We start from the raw sequence: 20,562 nt of genomic DNA on the forward strand, positions 1-20,562 counted from the left end.
TTTGTTATTTGAGAAATGTTTGTCAAACTGGTAGCCCTCAACATTGATCTGTACCCAAGAAGTAGCTCTCAGTTTCATAAAGGTTGGTGACCCCTGCTATATGGTTACTTCGGCTGAAACTGCGATTGTTTTGGATTTTACTACAGTCACTGGGACCGGTGCAGTGCTTTAAAAAAGTAGAATTGCGTGTAATTGGCACCTAATCTCTCGCTGTACACTTATCTAAACCATGAGGGTGTTTAAAACGTTGAATCAAAATTCAAAGCAGTCAAAACGAATCAAGCTCCGGTACACCAACACAATCTCACGGCAATTCGTAACTTTTTCATTTAGTGGCTAATTCGTATGAATTCGTACAATCTAATTCGTACAATTTAGTACGATTTGCTTATCCCCCAATGACGGTTGGGGTTAGGGGTGGGGTCAGGTGCCACGCCTCCTTTTTAAAATCGTACCATTTCGTACGACTGAACTCGAAGGAATTCATACGAATTAGCCACTAAACAGGCAAAACGTAAAATACTTACTTTTTCTCGTGACATCAGGCTGGGTACACTGCTTCACTGTGAAATGTATAATTTTTTTTAAAACATGCTTCAAAGCCTCTGTGCACGACGTCACATAGGTATATCTGTGAAAAACTTATTTAAGAAGGTCAGTATGGAGGTAGTATGTACAGTAAAGTATGAGTAATATGTTCTTAATTTCTAAAATAAAATTTAGGGTAAAATATAGATTTTATTTACCAAAAACCTTATGGTGACATCATGCAACAGAGGAGTCAGATTGCATCAATGTTCTTTTTTTCTGTAATCTGCTGGTACACGGGTGGCCAGGGGCACCTGCAGGATTTTATTCCAAGGTACGCACAAATCCAGCACCGCCTTGCCCCCTTCCGATGGCTGTTATTTCAGTATTCAAACATTAAATGACGAATGCATCAAGTGAAATAAAAACGAATATTGTTTTAGAATTTAGCAAAATTCTTCTTTTTTTTATCTTTGTATTTTTACCATTTTATTTTTGTTATTTTTAATATTTTATTTTATTCATAATTAAAGCTATAAACAAATTCCTGCTTGACATTTAAGAAAATATTTTGCAAAGCTACCCAGTATATATTAAAGATCGCCAAGAACAAAAAAAAACACACAGAAACATGTTACATGGCCCCATAAATATCCAACTTATATTTAATAAATCGTAAAAAAATTTGAAAATTGCTAATTTTATTTTTATAAAACATTTTATTATTATTATTTATTTATTTTTGAGCAAAAACAATACTGACATACAATCCATATTTATTTTATTTGTTCATTAATTTGACTTGTTTACTGGTGCATAGCCTATTGACCTTATTCTAAAATGCGGAAGTGTGCCTGTTTTCGTGATTGTCTTAGAACTTCCATTTCAGTCGCCTATGGGAGAAATGACTAGGAATAATAAACGGCAGAAAACGGTCAAACTACTTGCTCTACAAACAAATGTTTGCATGACTATACAGACCAAGTAGAATAATATAACAAGAAAATATCAAATTGCAACATCAAGCAGCGTAACGAGCAGTTTTTAATGTCTAAAAATGAATGGAAGTGAATGATACCGGAAGTCTCGAGCCAAAAAGATTCAAATGGCAGCGCCCACTCGTCGGCGGAGAATAAGGTCAATATAGGCTATAATTTAACTCGTACAACAGTACCTTGGACAGCTACAGTGCCACTAAAGCTTTCAAACAAAAGTCAACAAAATAAAGAAAGATTTTACTTTCTCCGGTGACAGCCGACATCACAACACGCCATAACCGTCCTTCAGGGATTAAATTATAAATCAAGCCGTCTGGCTTGGCTGAAGCGCAGTTATTTCCTCGTTGTTCAAAGAGTTTGCACGTTCGTGTTTCATGGATATAGGATGTAATGTAGACATCGATGATGTTAAGCGTGTCTTTATTCGATGCGCAGCAGAAAAAAAGTCTTTCAGTAGTGCATGAAACGTTAGCTGTTGGGAAAGTTCTCTCCCAGATCAGAGCGAGTTTTTGTGCAACCAAATGCAGCGCTGCAGCGATTTGGCACAATAGAGGTAAAGATGGCAAAGCTTTAGTGTATACTGTTTAATAATCTGTTTAAATTATGTCACAAATACATAAATAAAAAGCGGTATTAATTAATTCCAGCCCTCTCTTGGTAGGTACGCACAGGCGCCACTGGGGGTGGCCAAACCTGTTCCTGGAGATCCACCTTCCTGCAGATTTCAGGGGGGGGGTGGGGGGTTGTGATGATAATGTTGAAAAGAGTGTTACATGCAGAACTGTTTACAGAACAATTTATTTGTGTTGAATTTAAACAAACAAATTAAATTTAATAACGTTAAACTTATATTTTTGGTTTAAGTTCAGCCCAAAAAAATTGTTTACAACCACTTAACATAAAAAAAAATTTAGTAAATCCAAGGAATCATCTTTGAAAAAATTTTTTCAGTGTGGTTTAATCTGATTCAATGATCTATGCTATGCTATGCTATGCTAAGCTAAACGTGCTCCCACTAGACCCAAAGATTGGCTGAATGGATTTAAAAATGGTAAATAACTCAAAGAGACTGGTATAATAAGCCTATTTCCAAAAATAGTGTATAGCTTTTCTTTAAAAGCATGAACTTGACATCAGAAGTGAGACCGAGTTTGATAAATCTGACCCATCTAAAAGAAATATCCCTCTCCTTATCTGGAAAATGCCCTCAGATCGCTTGATATCCTCAAATGCGTCTCATTAATGAAGATGTGGGTGCTGGAGACTCCATATAGTGTGATCTTCACACATAAAACACTGATGCACCTTCAACAGAAAACCCCCGAGAGCTTTCATCGTGATAAAGGCCCATTAGGCTCCACTTTTCCCTCTAATGATCGACACGTTCGAACTCGACCTCCGAAACCGATAACAAGCCAATCAGATTGTGCTCTCGTTAGAGATGACTGATGACTATCACAACAGGAATAACCTGGAGAAAATCGAACGTAATTAAGTCTGGCCATCGGATCGGATTGATGCGCTCGCTTTAGTCGCTCTGGAGGAAATGATCCGCTGGGAAAATAAAGACACAGATCCGGGACGCTCGGTGGATATAATTACAGAACTTACTTGAAATAGAAATCCGTTTTAGCGTTATGAATGCATTTACTGTCAGTTTTGATTCATTTTATGCATGCTTGCTAACGAAATACAACACTCGCCACTCTGAGAACACAAAACAGTCGAGTAAAATTAAGATTTACTGACATAAATATGTATCATTTAATACACAACAGTTTTATTTTGATCATAGTTTATTTAAAGGTATAATTCATGCTATTAACAGACCATTAACTAAAACTTTCCCTAAGATGGGAGGGCATCCTCTGCGTAAAAACATGCTGGATAAGTTGGCAGTTCATTCCGCTGAGGCAACCCCGGATTAATGAAGGGACTAAGTCGAAAAGAAAGTGAATGAATGAATGAATAACTAAGACTTTTAGCTCAATAAACTACTAATCATTTGCTTATTAGTAGTAAGTAGGGTAGTAATTGGCTTTATGTATTGGATAGAGTTAGGGATGTAGAATATGATCATACTTTGAGTACTAATAATGGCCAACATCTTCATGATCAGCAGGTAATGAGCCATTAGTTAATAGAGACTATTGGTACTTGAACTAAAGTGTTACCATTTTTTATATTTTGTTGGGATATTTAGCCAATTCCATCGTTTTCAATTAAAAAAAAAAGGTCTGGAGAGGGTTTTCTTCAATGCCCAATGTATTAATAATTTATTAGATACAAATTAATAATTTAATGACAGAGGGTTATGTTACCTCAATGCAATACAAGAATTACATTCAGTAGGTTCGCAACTAACATGCATTTCCCTGACTGCAGCATATGTGCACACCTGATATTAACAGGTGGAGTTTTGGTGTGACGCCACTTATCAGTCATTCTGCAGGCTCTTGCACCCGAACATACTTCCTCTTTTCTGCATACCAGAACTGAAACATTAAGTGTATCTTCAATATATTTCACAACTTCTACAAGCATCCAGCTCCTTGTGACATGTCTAGACTTCTTGTTAGACAGACGTCTGGAGCAAGGGCCCTCCACACTATATTTGTTCTTATTCTTATTCCCTCTTGCCAGCAGTTCCTTCTAAGAAGTACGCTTGGTTAATATATGGTATCATACAAAAGAAAAAGATCTATTGTTAGTCTAAACATTTTTTCTACTAAAAAATAAAGACAGAAAAGTAATAATTATAAGTTTCTTATTTTCCACAGTTTCATGCGTCTCATAACTGTCTTTTAGTGTCTTGGTAATATTATTGTTAATGATAATGTTGTTATATTGTAATACTACTAATAATTATATTTTAATTATTATTATGACATTTCTAAAGCATAGTCATATTAGTAGTTGGTAGTATAGTGATATTTCTTTATTGATTAGTTTACTTTTTATAATTTAATTAAGACAATTATAATCATTATCTATTAATTAAATAATATTTTTATTAAATTAATTATTTAATTGAGAAAAAATTTGTGATTTGTAATTTTTATAATAGTAATATTAATAACAATAATAATAGTAAAAGTAAATAGTAATGCAATAACACTAATATTTATTATTATTAATATAATAAATATAAATATAGTAGAGGTAATAATAATAAAATATTAATAATAATAATAATAATAATAATAATAATAATAATGGCTGTTGTTGTTAATATTAATAATAATAGCAAAATAATAACAAGTGTTATTATTATTATCATTATTATTATTAAGAATAATAGTATCAGTTATTGTTATTGTTAATATTAACACTTGTTATAATAATAATAATTATTATTATCATCATTTTTGTTTTTCATTATTATAATAAAGTATTAATTAAACTACTATAACATATTTAAAATATACAATTACTATAATTTTAGTAACAAAAAAAATTAATTGCATGTGTTGTATTTGTATTGTATATTTATATATTTAATAATGCATATACTATTAAATGTTTGGTAAAAAAAAAAAAAAAACATGCGATAGATGGATTGTTTGATTGATTTATTTAACATTTTTGACCTAAATGAAAAGATTACATTTTAAAATATATTTTAATTTATTTAATTTTATTTAATTTTTTTATATATATATATATATATATATATATATATATATATATATATATATATATATATATATATATATATATATATATTTTTTTTTTTTTTTTTTTTTTTTTTTTTTTAATATATAATTAAAATTATTATTTGGCTGCATCATTTGTATTAGATTTGTGTCATCATATCATGCATTTAAATGCTTCTACACAGGCCTCTCACTACATTCAGATTTACTGTTTCAGCAATGGAGGTGAACTGAGTTCCTGTGTTCTTCCAGGAGCAGAAAGATGACGCGGTTCCTCCTGAAACTCATCCAGTGAAAGAGTGAACATGTAGACCAGACTGACAGGACGCCCCGAAGAGAGGAACACATCAATTTGGGTTAGTCAGACAGCTTTGTATGGTTAACCCACAGGCTGAGTGTGTGTGTGTGTGTGTGTGTGTGTGCTTTCCACCACACTAACATTCACCGTTTTCAGTTTTTCGTGTTTCCTCCAGAGTTATGCTGTCAATCCAGTGTGTGTTCATCGAGGAGGAATCAAATATAAGCTGTAAGAGTAATTCTCCAGTCCACCTTTGGCCACAGGTGAGTTTGCCTTCACTTTCAGTCTGTAAAGCATACATTGAGCTCTTCAGAAACAGCAATTCAATTCATCTTTATTTCTCTAGCGCTTTTACAATGTATTGTGTCAAAGCAGCTTAACACAGAAGTTCTAGTAAACTGAAAATGTGTCAGTCTTCAGAGTTCAGTTCAGTGTGGTTAAATTTTCACTGCTGAGAGTTCAAACTGCAGAGCAAATCCATCGATGCGCAGCTCCACAGTCCCGAATCGAGCAAGCCAGTGGCGACAGTGGCGAGGAACAAACTTCACCAATTGACGAAAGTGAAGGAAAAAACCTCGAGAGAAACTAGGCTTGGTTAAACACAACCATTTCTCCTCTGACCAAACGTCTTGTGCAGAACTGCAGTCTAAATGCACCGGAGGCTGGAGAATCATACTGGTTCACAGGATCAATGCAGAGACTCGTCTGTCACTGGGGTCTTTCAGGAATCAGTCTCATGCTCTCCACTCATCCATGACTGCAACAGCATCTGCTCAGGATACCACCTGGTCCAGGATTATGGAGACCTCTGGAAGTCCTCTATTGTTGGCATCATCGCTTCGTATGTTGTCCTTGAAGCAATTAAGAGAAGTGAGAGTTCTGGTTTGCTTTTTAAATTAAATGTTATTTTATTGAATGATTTATGTTTTTTTTTTATTGTTAGATTTTTTTAGGGTGCTTTAAAAGACCTATGGTTTGACTAGTAGTGCATATTATGATATTTTATTTACATTTTTTATTTTTTTTATTTTAGAGTATTTCATAAAAGCTGTGGTTTTACTATTCGTGCATATAACAAATTAATTCAAATATTTTTAATTTATTAAATCTTTCATACTTTTTTTTTTTCATTTTTAGGTGACTTAATTAAATTTATTAAATAACTTAATTTTTATTTAAAATTTTTAAATGACTTAATTTTTATTTATTTTATTTTTTTTTAGGGGCATCATAAGACCTATGGTTTATCTAATAATGCGTATTCTAACAATTTTATTTTATTTTAGAGGGCTTCATAAGATATTTTTGTTGGTTTTGCTATTAATAAGTATTATTACAATTAATTTTTCATTTTATTTTATTTTTTTACTTTTTAAGGGCTTCTTCAAACATAGTTTTAATATGAATGTTCATGATAACAATTTAAAATAAATGTTATTTTATTTAATTATTTATTCATTTATTCATTTATTATTTTTAGGTTTTTTATTTTATTTTATTTTTAGGGGACTTCACAAGAACTATGGTTTGACTATTAGTGCATATTATAATAAATGTTGTTTTATTTTATTTTTAGGGTATTTTGTAAGAGCTATGGTTTTACTATTACTGCACATAATATTAATTTAAACCATTTTTGTATTACTATTTAATTTATTTATTTTGAAAAATGCATTTTATTTTATTTTAGAGGGCTTAAATTAATTTATTTTAAAAAGATTAATTTACATTTTTAAATTATTTTATATTTTTTAGGGTGCATCATAAGACCTCTGGTTTGACTAATAATGTGTATTCTAACAATTAAACAGGAATCATCATTTGTGGTTTAAGCGTGGCTCTCTGCTGTTTGTTTTATTACGGAGTTTAGCGAAACTCACACGTTTAATTGGGGCCTAATGTTTTCTGAGGTGTTTCACCCTCGTCTCTAATTTTTAATTTCCTTCGCTCTCACTTCCTCCGGTTTAATTCTCAGCTTTAACGAGAGCTGAAATAACCCTGATGAGATAATTAATGCGAATAATTACGGCTCATCAAACAGGACTACTGTCAGAGTGTTAATGAGACGAGTAAAGAAAACTGTTGTAGAAATCTGAGCGGCGTGGAAAAATCATTACTGCCTTTATATGAATGAGACTTATTACATGAGGGAATTATCATTATGACAATTAATATAATGTTGAAAAAGCAATATTCTTACTTGAACTTTGTTTAAACTTTATATTAAGTCAGTATGAATTTACTTTTAAAAATGTTTAATAAAGGGTTATTTTTAAATACAGTCATCATTCAAAAGGGCAAATATTATTTTTAAAATTCAATATAATAATAATAATAATAATAATAGTAATAATATTATAAAATATTATCCTGCCTCTATATCATTTATATTATATTATATTATATTATATTATATTATATTATATTATATTATATCATAAATGTTTTTTATAAAATGTTAAATAAAGGGTTATTTTCAAATCCAGTCATCGTTCAAAACAGCTAATAATAACAAAATTCAAATAATAATAATAATAATAATAATATAAAATAATATCCTGCCTCTATATCATTTATATTATATTATATTATATTATATTATATTATATTTTATTATATTATTTCATATAACATTATATTACATTATATAATAGCATAAACTTTGGAGGTCAACTCCTCCAGAAACTATATCTGGTTGATGGAGGCTTTAAGTGGTGCTTCCAACTGAGCCCAGCCCAGCTTGATGAGCTGTTGTCCGGTGTCAGCAGGAGGATTTCCCCTCGGGACAACAACAGGCACTACGTCATAATCACGCCCATACAAGAGCAAGTTCATGATTGGTTAACACTGTGGGAATGTTAAGCACACAAAACGCTCAACTCATGCTGCTTCATTCTCACCAATAACATCATTTGTGGTGCCTCATTCGCGTGAATCTCGCCGCAGGATGTCTATTCACGTCTTTGCATTTATTTAACATGTAAATCACTTGCGCTTGATGCTTCATTCGTGTCTGGTGTAAATCTGGTGTTATTTTTTAATTATTTGATTGTAGTTTTAGGGGCCTTCATTTACTTTTGCTCTACCTATGGTTTGAATATTAATGCGTATTATAGCAAATTAAATAAAAAGCTTTATTTATATTTATTTGTTTTTTTAACTGGCTTCATTAGACCTTTTAAAACAAACTATTTAAATTTAGTTTAATCAAAAAATTTAAAACAAATCACCTTTTGTGGTTTGAGCATGGCTTTCTGCTGTTTGTTCAACACAATCTCACGGAAATTCGTAACTTTTTGATTTAGTGGCTAATTTGTATGAATTCGTGTGATCTAATACGTACAATTTAGTACGATTTGCTCATCACCCAATGACGGTTAGGGGCGCCACGTCTCCTTTTTAAAAATTTTACATTCTTATACAACTAAACTTGTACACATTTTTACGAATTAGCTACTAAACTGACAAAACGTAAAATACTTGCGTTTCCTCATGAGATCAGGCTGGTTTGTTTTATAAACGCATTTTGCTAAACTCACTCAAACTCCCCCTCAGCCAATCAGAGAGCAGCAAACTCCCCCTAAGCCAATCAGAAAGCAGCAATTTCCCCCTCAGGCAATTAGAGAGCAGCAAACTCCCCCTCAGCCAATCAGAGAGCAGCAAACCTGTTCTTAGTTAACGTTACTCTTACAACCTAATGGAATAAATTACGTTTTACATTTCTTTCAGTTAAAAGTATAAAGGAAATCAAAACTAACCGTATTGATTTCGTTAGCTCACGTTGCTAGTTTTGTGCGCAACAATTCATCTGCGCATATCATTGCGAAAAAACAAATAGTTTGCTCTTGTAATGTTGTCTGAGGTATTGGGCGTGGCTAACATACTTAACCACGCCTCTCCAGCTGTCAGTTTCGACAGCAAACAGAAATATTGTGGGGGAGGAGTCTGTTAGGTTCTAATAACTCTCCCCAAACCTTTTTCCAGATCTTTCTGAACGAAATGCCTACTTTACAACAGCCAATTGGCTACCAGTAGAAAAACAAGCCACGCCAACTATTTTCTCATTCTGTTTCTCTAGGAACTGCGTCACAGTATAAAAAAAACAGTCCCACACTGAACCATATATTGCTTTGATTCCTGTAGACACCGCTGTCAAACACTGGTCGAGTTTTATCGCAGGTCTGGATAGATATATGGAGGACTGTAAAGGTCCGTCAGTCCTGGACTCCATCAACATGAACAGAGCAGTCGGAAAACTACTGATCCCAGGCCTGTGATTTCTCTCACTCTGTCTCCATAATGGGATTAATAGGGCAGATGTGAGCTAGAAGCTGCAACTTTTTTTTTTTCGTATTGTGACGCAGTTCCTAGAAAAGCACAATATTAAACGAGAAAACAGTGGGCGTGGCTTGTTTTTTCTACTGCGAGCTGATTGGCTGTAGTACAGTAGGCATTTCATTCAGAAAGATCTGGAAAAGGGTTTGGGGAGAGTTATTACAACCTAACAGACTCCTCCTCCTCCTCAACATTTCTGTTTGTTGTCAAAACTGACAGCTGGAGGGGCGTGGTTAAGTATGTTAGAGACCTCATACGGACCTAATCTGAGAATTGAACTGAAAACACACAGGAAGTGCATTTTCAGATTTTAATTTTAGATTAGAAGGGTAAACTATTGTTTTTTTTTCTTATTGACCTGCACAGATCACAAGAAAACTAACAATGTGAGCTAACGAAATCAACATGGTTAGTTTTGATTTACTTTAAAACCCAGAGCCGCAGAACTCTACAGTCCACTCGTCACACGTGTGCTAAAATACAGGATTAATCTGCAGTTTTCTGCAGCATCTGCCAAAAGAGAAAACACTTCTGCCCTTAATAGCTGGAAATCCTCCTTTCTGCTCCTTTTGCTCACTGTTTGGGATCCTCTGGAGAAAAAAAATAGACTTAGAAGAGAACATTTGAGTCTGGTTTTAGGGACTCATTTCTCAAGCTTTTGATCTGTTTTTTTTTCAGTAAAAGTATTTTTATTGTTGGGGAGAATTAACTTCTGCTGCACAATATTGTCCTGTACTGGATATGGGGTTGAGGAAAATGTTCATATTTTGATAATATTTCTTCAAATATAATACTCACTGGCCGCTTTATTAGGTACACCTCACTAGTACCGGGTTGGACCCCCTTTTGCCTTCAGAGCTGCCTTAATCCTTCGTGGCATAGATTCTACAAGATACTGGAAATATTCCTCAGAGCTTTTGCTTCATATTGACATGATAGCATCACGCAGCAGCACTAGATTTGTCGGCTGCACATCTATGATGCCAATCTCACCACAACCCAAAAGTGCTCTATTGGGTTGAGATCAGGTAACCGAGGAGGCCATTTGAGTACAGTGAACTCATTGTCATGTTCAAGAAACCAGTCTGAGATGATTCACGCTTTATGACATGGTGCGTTATCCTGCTGGAAGTAGCCATCAGAAGATAGGTACACTGCATGTGGTCATAAAGGGATGGACATGGTCAGCAACAATACTCGGATAGGCTGTTGCGTTGACATGACGATCAGTTGGTACTAATAGGCCCAAAGTATGCCAAGAAAATATCCCCCACACCAGTACACCACCTCCAGCCGGAACCGTTGATACAGGGCAGGATAGATCCATGCTTTCATGCTGTTGATGCCAAATTCTGACCCTACCATCTAAATGTCGCAGCAGAAATCGAGACTCATCAGACCAGGCAGCGTTTCTCCAATCGTCTATTATGCAATTTTGGTGAGTGTGAATTGTAGCCTTAGTTTCCTGTTCTTAGCTGACAGGAGCGGCACCCAGTGTGGTCTTCTGCTGCTGTAGCCCATCCGTCTCAAGGTTAGACGTGTTGTTTGTTCAGAGATGCTCTTCTGCACATCTCAGTTGTAACGAGTGGTTGTTTGAGTTTCTGTTGCCTTTCAATCAGCTGGAACCAGTCTGGCCATTCTCCTCTGCGCTCTGGCATCAGCAAGGCATTTGCGCTGACAGAACTGCCACTCATTAGATATTTTCTCTATTTCGGTCCATTCTCTGTAAACCCTAGAGATGATTGTGCATAAAAATCCCAGTAGATTAACAGTTTCTGTATTACTCAACAACCATGCCACATTCAAAGTCACTTAAATCACCTTTCTTCCCCATTCTGATGCCCGGTTTGAACTGCAGCAGATCGTCTTGAGCATGTCTACATGCCTAAATGCATTGAGTTGCTGCCATGTGATTGGCTGATTAGAACTTTTCATTAGGGAGCAGTTATAGTAAAGTGACCGGTGAGTGTATATCCCTATTGGAAAAATTCATGGAAAAAAGATAGATTTTTCCAGAATGTTCCAATGTCATTTTTAATACAAATTTAGTCCACTTTACTTTTTATTTTATATTTCATGATTTTATTCATGTGCCTTGAAAAATGTAGCATAAAAAATTGTCCAACAAGTCCATTTTCTTTCATCCAATGCTATTTTATACAATAATTGTGCCATATCTTTCACAGAAAATGTTGTATTTCAGTTCAGCAATCACTTATTTATTATTTTTTATTATTTGATTTAATTTTTATTACTTATATTTCTAAATGTATATAATAATTTTTAAATTAGATGTTTTTTTATTCTATCCAAAGTTACTTGACGTTTATTAATTAACATTTTGCTTTTTTTTTTTCATTTAGTTAAATTTTTAACTTGTAATTTTTTGCAATTTTCAAATGGCTTTCATTGATTTAATTTTCAATTCAGTTGTGTTTTGCCTTCAGCAGACTTATTTCACAATATTTAACATGATTTAAAGCAGTGCTGTTGAAAAGCTGGTGGCTTTATGTGTGCTTGCAGCTGTTAGGGAGACTCTAACCTGAACATATCAGCCAAAAATGCATTTCATGAACTCCTACTGTAAACCCTTTAATAATAACCCAACAAACCCATTAGATTCATGTAAGACCTCAAATTCAGATGTTACATGAATCCAAAAGAAGCCTTCATACGAATTTAACTGGTTATATAAATGTTGCTTTCCATAAACCCATCTTAAATCATTCACGTGTGACTCTGCTTCCCTCTAGGGGTGAAAGTGTGTAGTTAACGATATATAATAAAATATATTTATTTTTTATTGATCAGATAAATAATTTAAATATAGCTTAAATCGGATTAATAGTGCATTATAGTTATTTTCTTTATTCTTTATTTTAGGTATTCTTGCCTTAAATATTTAATTAATATTAAGCCTTAATTAATATTAAGAGACATGTATAAAGTAGGCCCAAGACTGTCTGGCCTTTGGGAATGCGCCACAACCTTTAGAATAAACTAATCACATTTAAGTCAATTTCTGTGAATATTTTACTAAATCATTTGTCTACTGTACCCATGTGAATGAACATATATAGGTAAAATCTCATCTCAAGTCAGTGGCTCTGGAAATGTGGTACAATCTTTTCTGTGAGGATATAACATAGGTGTAAAGACATTATGGTTCTAGGTTTATTGCTCTTATACTCTTATTGATTGACACTAATAATATGCAGGCAAAACATGAAGCATTCTTTATGCAAATCAGCAGATATTTTTCTTTTACGAGCTGCGCTCTTTAGAAACTAGAGTTGTCCAACAAAATCTCACTAGCCAATGAGAATAGAACGCTGTTAAAGCCTGCCCCCATGAGGAAAAAGCAAGCTATCAAATGGATTCAATGCAGGTTATTTGAAAACCATGTCACTTATTTATTTATTTATTTAATTTATTTATTAGAGTTTTTCTCATTTAATAATGAATATTTTGGCTCAGTTTTGTCAGTTTTGTTTTAGATTTTTTTTTTGTTTATTTTGTTTTAGTTTTGTTAATTGCACTCTAAAAACCTTAAGCTATTTATTTAACCCAATGATAGAGTTAAAAAAAATATTTTAACATTATAGTTTTAACGTTTATCGGGTTATTTATTTAATAACCAGTTGGGTTAAAAATAATATATTGAACAGTTTGATTTAACTGACTCAGAACAGCAGTAATTTGGTTTCGTAATATTGTTTTTGCGTTGTGAAGTTCATTTCTGCTCTAACGCAATTATATTGGTGATATTTTTCCATCTCTACAGTTTTTAGGAGGAAATTCTAAAAACATTTGAGATTTTTGCCGTCATTCTCGCCTTTATGACCCAGAGGAGACATCAGCCCGGTGTTGCGTCCAGTCTTGGTAAAACTGTCCTTTCGCTAGGAAACTTGTAACAACTAAATACTAATATAGACACATAAATATGCTAGTATGGAGTCAATCTATGGTCATATTTACTTGCAACATAAAAGAAAGTTTTGCAAACAAAAAAAATTAGGTATTGAGCAAAAAACTGTAAAGTAATGCAATTTTTTTTTAAACGCAATGGGAAAATTGATGGTTGAAAAATAAAAATGAATTTTGCAAACAAAAATAAAAAACTAAATCAAAATAAAGTAGTGCAATATATATATATATATATTGCAATTTTTTTAAATAAACATTTGCTAAACATTTTTTCTTCCACTGTTGCTTTTACAAAACGTCAATTGCAACGCTCATTTTAATTTGCTTTTCAGTCAACCTAAAGTTTGCGATGCTGTTTTCTTTTTGCACTGTACATTTCTGTGCATTTCACTTTCTGGCCCTGATTTGACAAGGCGATTGAGTCACAGGAACTGGGTAGTGTACTGCATGCCACACAAGGGAAATCCGCCATGAATCGCTGTCTAAAATCTAATTGAGGCTAAGTAAATTACCTGAATTCTTTGTTTTTGGGGGGATGTTTAAAACGTCAAACGGTAAAACTTCTCAAAAATGAGCATTGCAACTGACTTGAGAGGTTTTGCAAAGACAACACAAATTCTTTTTTTTATTATTGAAAATATATATATATATTTTTAATTTTCACTACTTGATTTTTAATTGCAGTTCTTTATTTTTGTTTGCAAAATTTCTTTTTATTTCAAAGGTTAATTTTCCATTTGCATTAGTTTACCATTTTTTACTCAATACTTAATTTTTTGTTTGCAAAACTTTCAATTATGTTGCAAGTATATTTGTTCCTAGATTGACCATAAATTGCTGGTTTTCCCATTAAGTGGAGCAATAGATTACTAATCACCGCTAAAGGGCGCTGACTTGATGCGCACGTCGATTTTACGTACTCTGCACCTCTGTGGTCTTTTTCATTTTTGATGGAAAAGTGAGGCTATCCATCGTCATTTGGTGAACATTTCAAAATATCGTGTTGTCAGTTCTTTATTTATAGTTCTTTGTTTATAGTTCTTTGTTTATTGCTGCTGTTTTTATTTTCTCCACATTTTCTTTCCAGTTATAGCCACTGGGACACCGTGTTTAACTTACTGTCAGTGGGATTACACATCTGATTACAAGTCAAAAAGGCAGAACCTCGGGAGATATGCGCTAAAATTCAACATAAAGCTTAAGTGGTTATTTTAAATTTTAGTATATTATTATTATTATTATTATTATTTTATATTGTTATATTGGTAATTCCTTTCTAACATTGCAACACATGTAGGCTATTTTTTTAGTCTGCTTCTGTTATAGCCTTGTTTCACTTTACAGGTGCAGACCTCTTTCTTGGTAGGAGTAGAGCTATCAAAACCAAACAGGAAGTCAAAATCTTAAAAAAAATAAAATAAAAAATAGGCTGCATTCCTCTCCAATTGGCGGGTACAGTGAAATTGGTAAAACGCGCTGCCATATCTGTGCCAGCTTTAACTGGCATGGCATGTTTGTTGACAGAGAAAACTAGTTGCCCTAATGAGAGATAGGCTACTAGTATTCAGCTTATTCGTACAAGTCATTGTAATGTGAGTGAATATGATGAGAAATCTCAACAGACAAACTACGAAGCAAAACGCCTGTTAAACAAATATTTCATTATAGTAGGCCTATAGTTCAAACGAATAATCTAATGAATGGCGAGTGAAAAAGTTATTTTAAGGTGTGTCCACTGACGTGAAGCAGCAGCTCAGGTGGAGATGATTCTCTATTTATCTCTGGCTGACTGACGGTGATGGAGGGCGGCAGGTGTGCGCAGGTGAGCTCGGTTCCCGCTTCCCCATCCTCCGGTCACCGGCACCGGGCGGCTCTGATTCTGGCTCGCGGCGGCAGTAAAGGGATCCCGCTAAAAAACATCAAGAATCTGGCCGGAGTTCCGCTCATCGGATGGGTCCTGAGAGCCGCGCTGGATTCAGATGTTGACAGGCAAATATATTTGATTTATTTTAATTTTGGTTTCAATATACAGTAGTCAATATTTATAGAGGATCCAGAACTAAACGACCCGACACAGGAACACAGTTTCTTCCCTCAGGCAATCCATCTCATTAACACTTCATAGGCTAATGATTGCGGAACAAACACTATTCATACACACATACACTTATTTATTTAACAAAACACACAGTTAACATTTCAATTTGCACATAATTCAGTAATACATATACATAATAATATATAATATATATAGTAATATATATACAGATTTTGTAGGCTTTACTGTTTATATTTGTTAAACTTAAATATTGTATTTCTTTATTATGTGTTTTTCTTGTCATAGTCATTCTGTTGAACTGTAAACTTATGTCAAAAACAAATTCCTCATGTGTAAATATACATAGCCATAGGCTTTTTCTGATTCTGAAAATCTTTCTTCAAAGTTGAACCTAAAACTATTCAACAGCACCCGTTTGTTTTTAGTTCTGAAGTACTTTGAATGTGTCTGGATCAAGCGTTAATTATGAGTTTTTGTTGACAGACTTGTTAGTCTTATTTTTTGTAACTTGCTAACAGGAAAAACTGATCTGTCTGGGTAGCATAGATGATGAGGTTTTGCAAAAATGTGCAGAATGTAGCCTATTATTTTTTGAGGTGACAAGTGAGGTAATTAATCACGAATGCACTCTTACATCAGCAGAAGTTTCTTTTCAGAGTTATTACCGTTTGGCCTTTACGTGTTTCTGGTTGCTTTAATAACTCGTGTTGTGTTCTGCAGTGTATGGGTGTCCACAGATCATGATGAAATTGAGCGGGTCGCCAAGCTTTGGGGTGCTAAAGTTCACCGGCGCAGTCCTGAAGTTTCCAAAGACTCTTCCAGCTCTCTGGAGACCATCCAGGAGTTCATCCGACTGCGACCCGGTGAGACGAAACTACAATGATCTCCTTTTAACCTTTTCGTAATAATTAGTAATAACACTCATCCTGACTGGCCAACATGGTTAAGGTTTTGGAGAACTTTATTAGCCAGACCCAAAAATAAAAAATATGTGTGAGTGTATGTGTATGTATATATATATATATATATATATATATATATATATGTGTATATATATATATATATATATATGTATATATATATATATATATATATATATGTGTATATATATATATATATATATATATATATATATATATATATGTGTATATATATATATATATATATATATATATGTATATATATATATATATATATATATATATGTATATATATGTATATATATGTATATATATGTATATATAAATATATATATATGTATATATATGTATATATATGTATATATATATATATATATATATATATATATATATATATATATATGTATATATATGTATATATATATATATATATATATATATATATATATATATATGTGCATATATATATATATATATATATATATATATGTATATATATGTATATATATGTATATATATGTATATATATATATATATATATATATGTATATATATATGTATATATATGTATATATATGTATATATATATATATATATATATATGTATATATATGCAGAGATGTATAAAGTACTAGAGACCCATACTTAAGTAAAAGTACAAGTGCTTTATCAAAAAGTGACTTGAGTAGAAGTAGAAGTGCTCTTTAAGCACCATACTTAAGTGGAAGTACAAAAGTATTCAACATTTTTTGTACTTAAGTATTGCAAGTAGTTTATTTCAAAATTTACTACTCAAGTACTGAAAGTAAAAGTACAAGTATTGTGTAATGTAGTTATTAAAGAAAGCAGTCAAAATACACTAATTGTTTTGTTTATTTTAAATATCTTTTTTGGGGCACTTGATTAAGCAGAACGAAAAGAAACATGGCTTATGATACTGTTTTTCTCTGTAAATAGTTTCTATGGTACAAGAACTCACATCGTCAGGCCCTTTTACCAGAAAATGCCTTCACTGATGAGATAATTCAGCATGTTCACTCACATACATACTCTCTTGCTCTCTCTCTCTCTCTCTCTCTCACACACACACACACACACACACACTGCCCTGCACACACCTAAATGTACACTCTCTCCCACTCTCTCCCCACTCTCACACATTCATACACTCTCACACACACAGTTCTCTCTCTCTCTCTCTCTCTCTCTCTCTCTCTCTCACACACACACATTTTTGTGAATTATGGGGACATTACATAGGTTGCAATTGTTTTTACACTCTCTCTTACACACACACACACACACACACACACACACACAGACGCACACACAGGTACAATCACACTGTTGTTTTCTCTTACTCACACATTATTCAATCTCACTCACACACACACAAACACACACTCACACTTTGGGAGTTTTGAAGTTTGATTGGTTAATACCACAATGAACAGGAGTTCTGTCTTCTGGAAGCACTCGTGAAACTAAACTAAACAAGCAAACTAAATCCTGCTTCACTAATTCACTTGATTTTGATTTTATTGTAAAAAAAAAAAACAGGAAAATGTGTATATTACTGTGTTAAATGAAAATCTGAAATATTTTATGGCTTATGGCTATGATTTAGTAATATTTGTTATTTATTTTTTATCATGTTTTTAATGAAATTGGTCTTACAGTTCATATTTTCTGTAGTATATTTATTAATTCTGGTACTTTTACCATAAACCAACATCTCAACCATTTGGTAGAGGCTGATATTTTAGAAATAATGTGATGTGTTGAATAAAAATGCACTGATTGTGTTAACTAGCGACATTAGGAGTTAAGAAATGCAATAAAAAAAATTATATTGCTTTTGTCTTGGTGTGACAGTTAAAGGGTTTTTTGTAATAAAATTTTGTCCTTTAATACAGCAGTCAGATATACGAACTGTGTCCTTAATTTGACCTGCTCAAAGAAAACACTCTTTCTGGATGTATCAAACAAAACTCATGCACAGAAGACAGCACGAGCATTTACAGATAATAAGCTCATGTCAATATTATCCCGCCTGCTTATTGAGCGCTGACAGGCGGGTCTTACACGGCTATGATTGGTTATTGTTTGTCCTCAACAGAAAGGGCTTTAGAAATATAAGCGCTGTTCACCCATGGCGGGAAGAATACGCGATTATCACGGGTAAAAGACACAGTGGAGAAAACTTAATTGCACATGAGGCACGCTCATGTCTAGATCTACAGCTTTAACAGCTAAGAAGAGAGGAAAAGTTACCTTAAAAACTGGCCAGCGGGTCAAATGTCCAAAGTGAGAGAGCGAGAGATAGACAGAGGTGAAGTTTTACAACATTTCTCCCTGACAGTAAACTAGCGGCTGGAGTGCTGTGCCGCCTCGCCCTCGCGCCTCCGTCCTTCGCCATAGTAATGCGACATCGCGCATAGGAGATAAATGACGTCATCACGTAATAACCGGTTATGACCTATTATTACTGAACTGTTATTAATCATTTTGACACCCCTAGTAACGAGTAACGATGCAGCACACAAAAAAATCTATCGGAGTAAAAGTATTAAGCTCATGGAAAATATGTACTTAAGTAAAAGTGGAGGTAGGAGAAAAAAATAATACTCCAGTAAAGTACAGATACTGCCTTTTAGTACTTAAGTACAGTAGTGAAGTAGTTCTACTTCGTTACTATACATCTCTGTATATATGTATATATATGTATATATATGTATATATATATGTATATATGTGCATATATATATATATATATATATATATATATATATATATATATATATATATATATATATATATGTGTATATGTGCATATATATATATATATATATATATATATATATATATATATATATATATGCATATATATATATATATATGCATATATATATATATATATGCATATATATATATATATATATATATATATATATATATATATATATATATATATAATTCATAGTCGTTTGCTTGTTATAATAATAATATGGTTATGTGTTGTATAATAATAATACATTTTAAAACAACAATAAAGTGTAGCAATTAGCATTACAATACAAAAATGAAAATGTAAATAAAAAAATATTTATGAAAATGTAATAATAATAAACCTAATAACAGTAAAGAAAATTTTTAATATAATATTTTTTAAAATAACTTTCAAATAAATTCACATCTATGATCATATTTTTACATTCTGTGCTATACTAATATTGCATTATTATATAAATAATGTATATATTTAAATGAATAAAAATTGGTCTCATAATAATGTAATTTAAATTAAATATTTTGAAAATATAATAATACTAATAATAGTTACTCATAATAATACAATTATTTATATATATATATATATATATATATATATATATATATGTATGTATGTATGTATGTATGTATGTATGTATGTATGTATGTATGTATGTATGTATGTATGTATGTATGTATGTATGTATGTATGTATGTATGTATGTATGTATGTATGTATGTATGTGTGTAAAAATATTAGTACATTATTTATTGTAATAATTAATTAGCCTCATAAGAATAATAATAGTTTGCATAAATATAATTGATTTAATTGAGAAATGTGTAATATTCTGAAAGGTTCCTGCTGAGTGTTGCCTGTGTGTGTTTGTGTGTTTCAGAGGTGGATGTAATCTGTCATATTCAGGCCACGTCTCCATGTCTTCACCCTCATCACATCAATGAAGCGCTGCAGAAAATCACTCATCAGGGCTTCAGCTATGTGCTGTCAGTGGTGCGCAGACATCAGTTCAGATGGGAAGAGCTGCAAGAAAACGGTAAAACAAACACG

At 32.6% G+C, this 20,562-nt stretch overlaps 1 protein-coding gene across 2 annotated transcripts in view; it reads left to right on the top strand.

Moving 5' to 3' along the window:
• The window catches only part of cmasb (cytidine monophosphate N-acetylneuraminic acid synthetase b), a 38,725-nt gene that overhangs the window by 8,558 nt on the left and 9,605 nt on the right, over positions 1-20,562 (top strand). The window contains exons 2-7 of one of the 2 annotated variants that reach the window (XM_073941661.1): positions 5,435-5,538; positions 5,656-5,743; positions 5,827-6,350; positions 15,547-15,731; positions 16,522-16,664; positions 20,393-20,548. In XM_073941661.1, coding sequence (XP_073797762.1) covers positions 6,234-6,350; positions 15,547-15,731; positions 16,522-16,664; positions 20,393-20,548 — 601 coding nt within the window. In that variant the 5' untranslated portion in view covers positions 5,435-5,538; positions 5,656-5,743; positions 5,827-6,233. 2 annotated transcript variants of the gene reach the window in all.

The sequence above is a fragment of the Danio rerio genome, chromosome 25 (genome assembly GCF_049306965.1).
Source record: "Danio rerio strain Tuebingen ecotype United States chromosome 25, GRCz12tu, whole genome shotgun sequence".
NCBI lineage: Eukaryota > Metazoa > Chordata > Actinopteri > Cypriniformes > Danionidae > Danio > Danio rerio.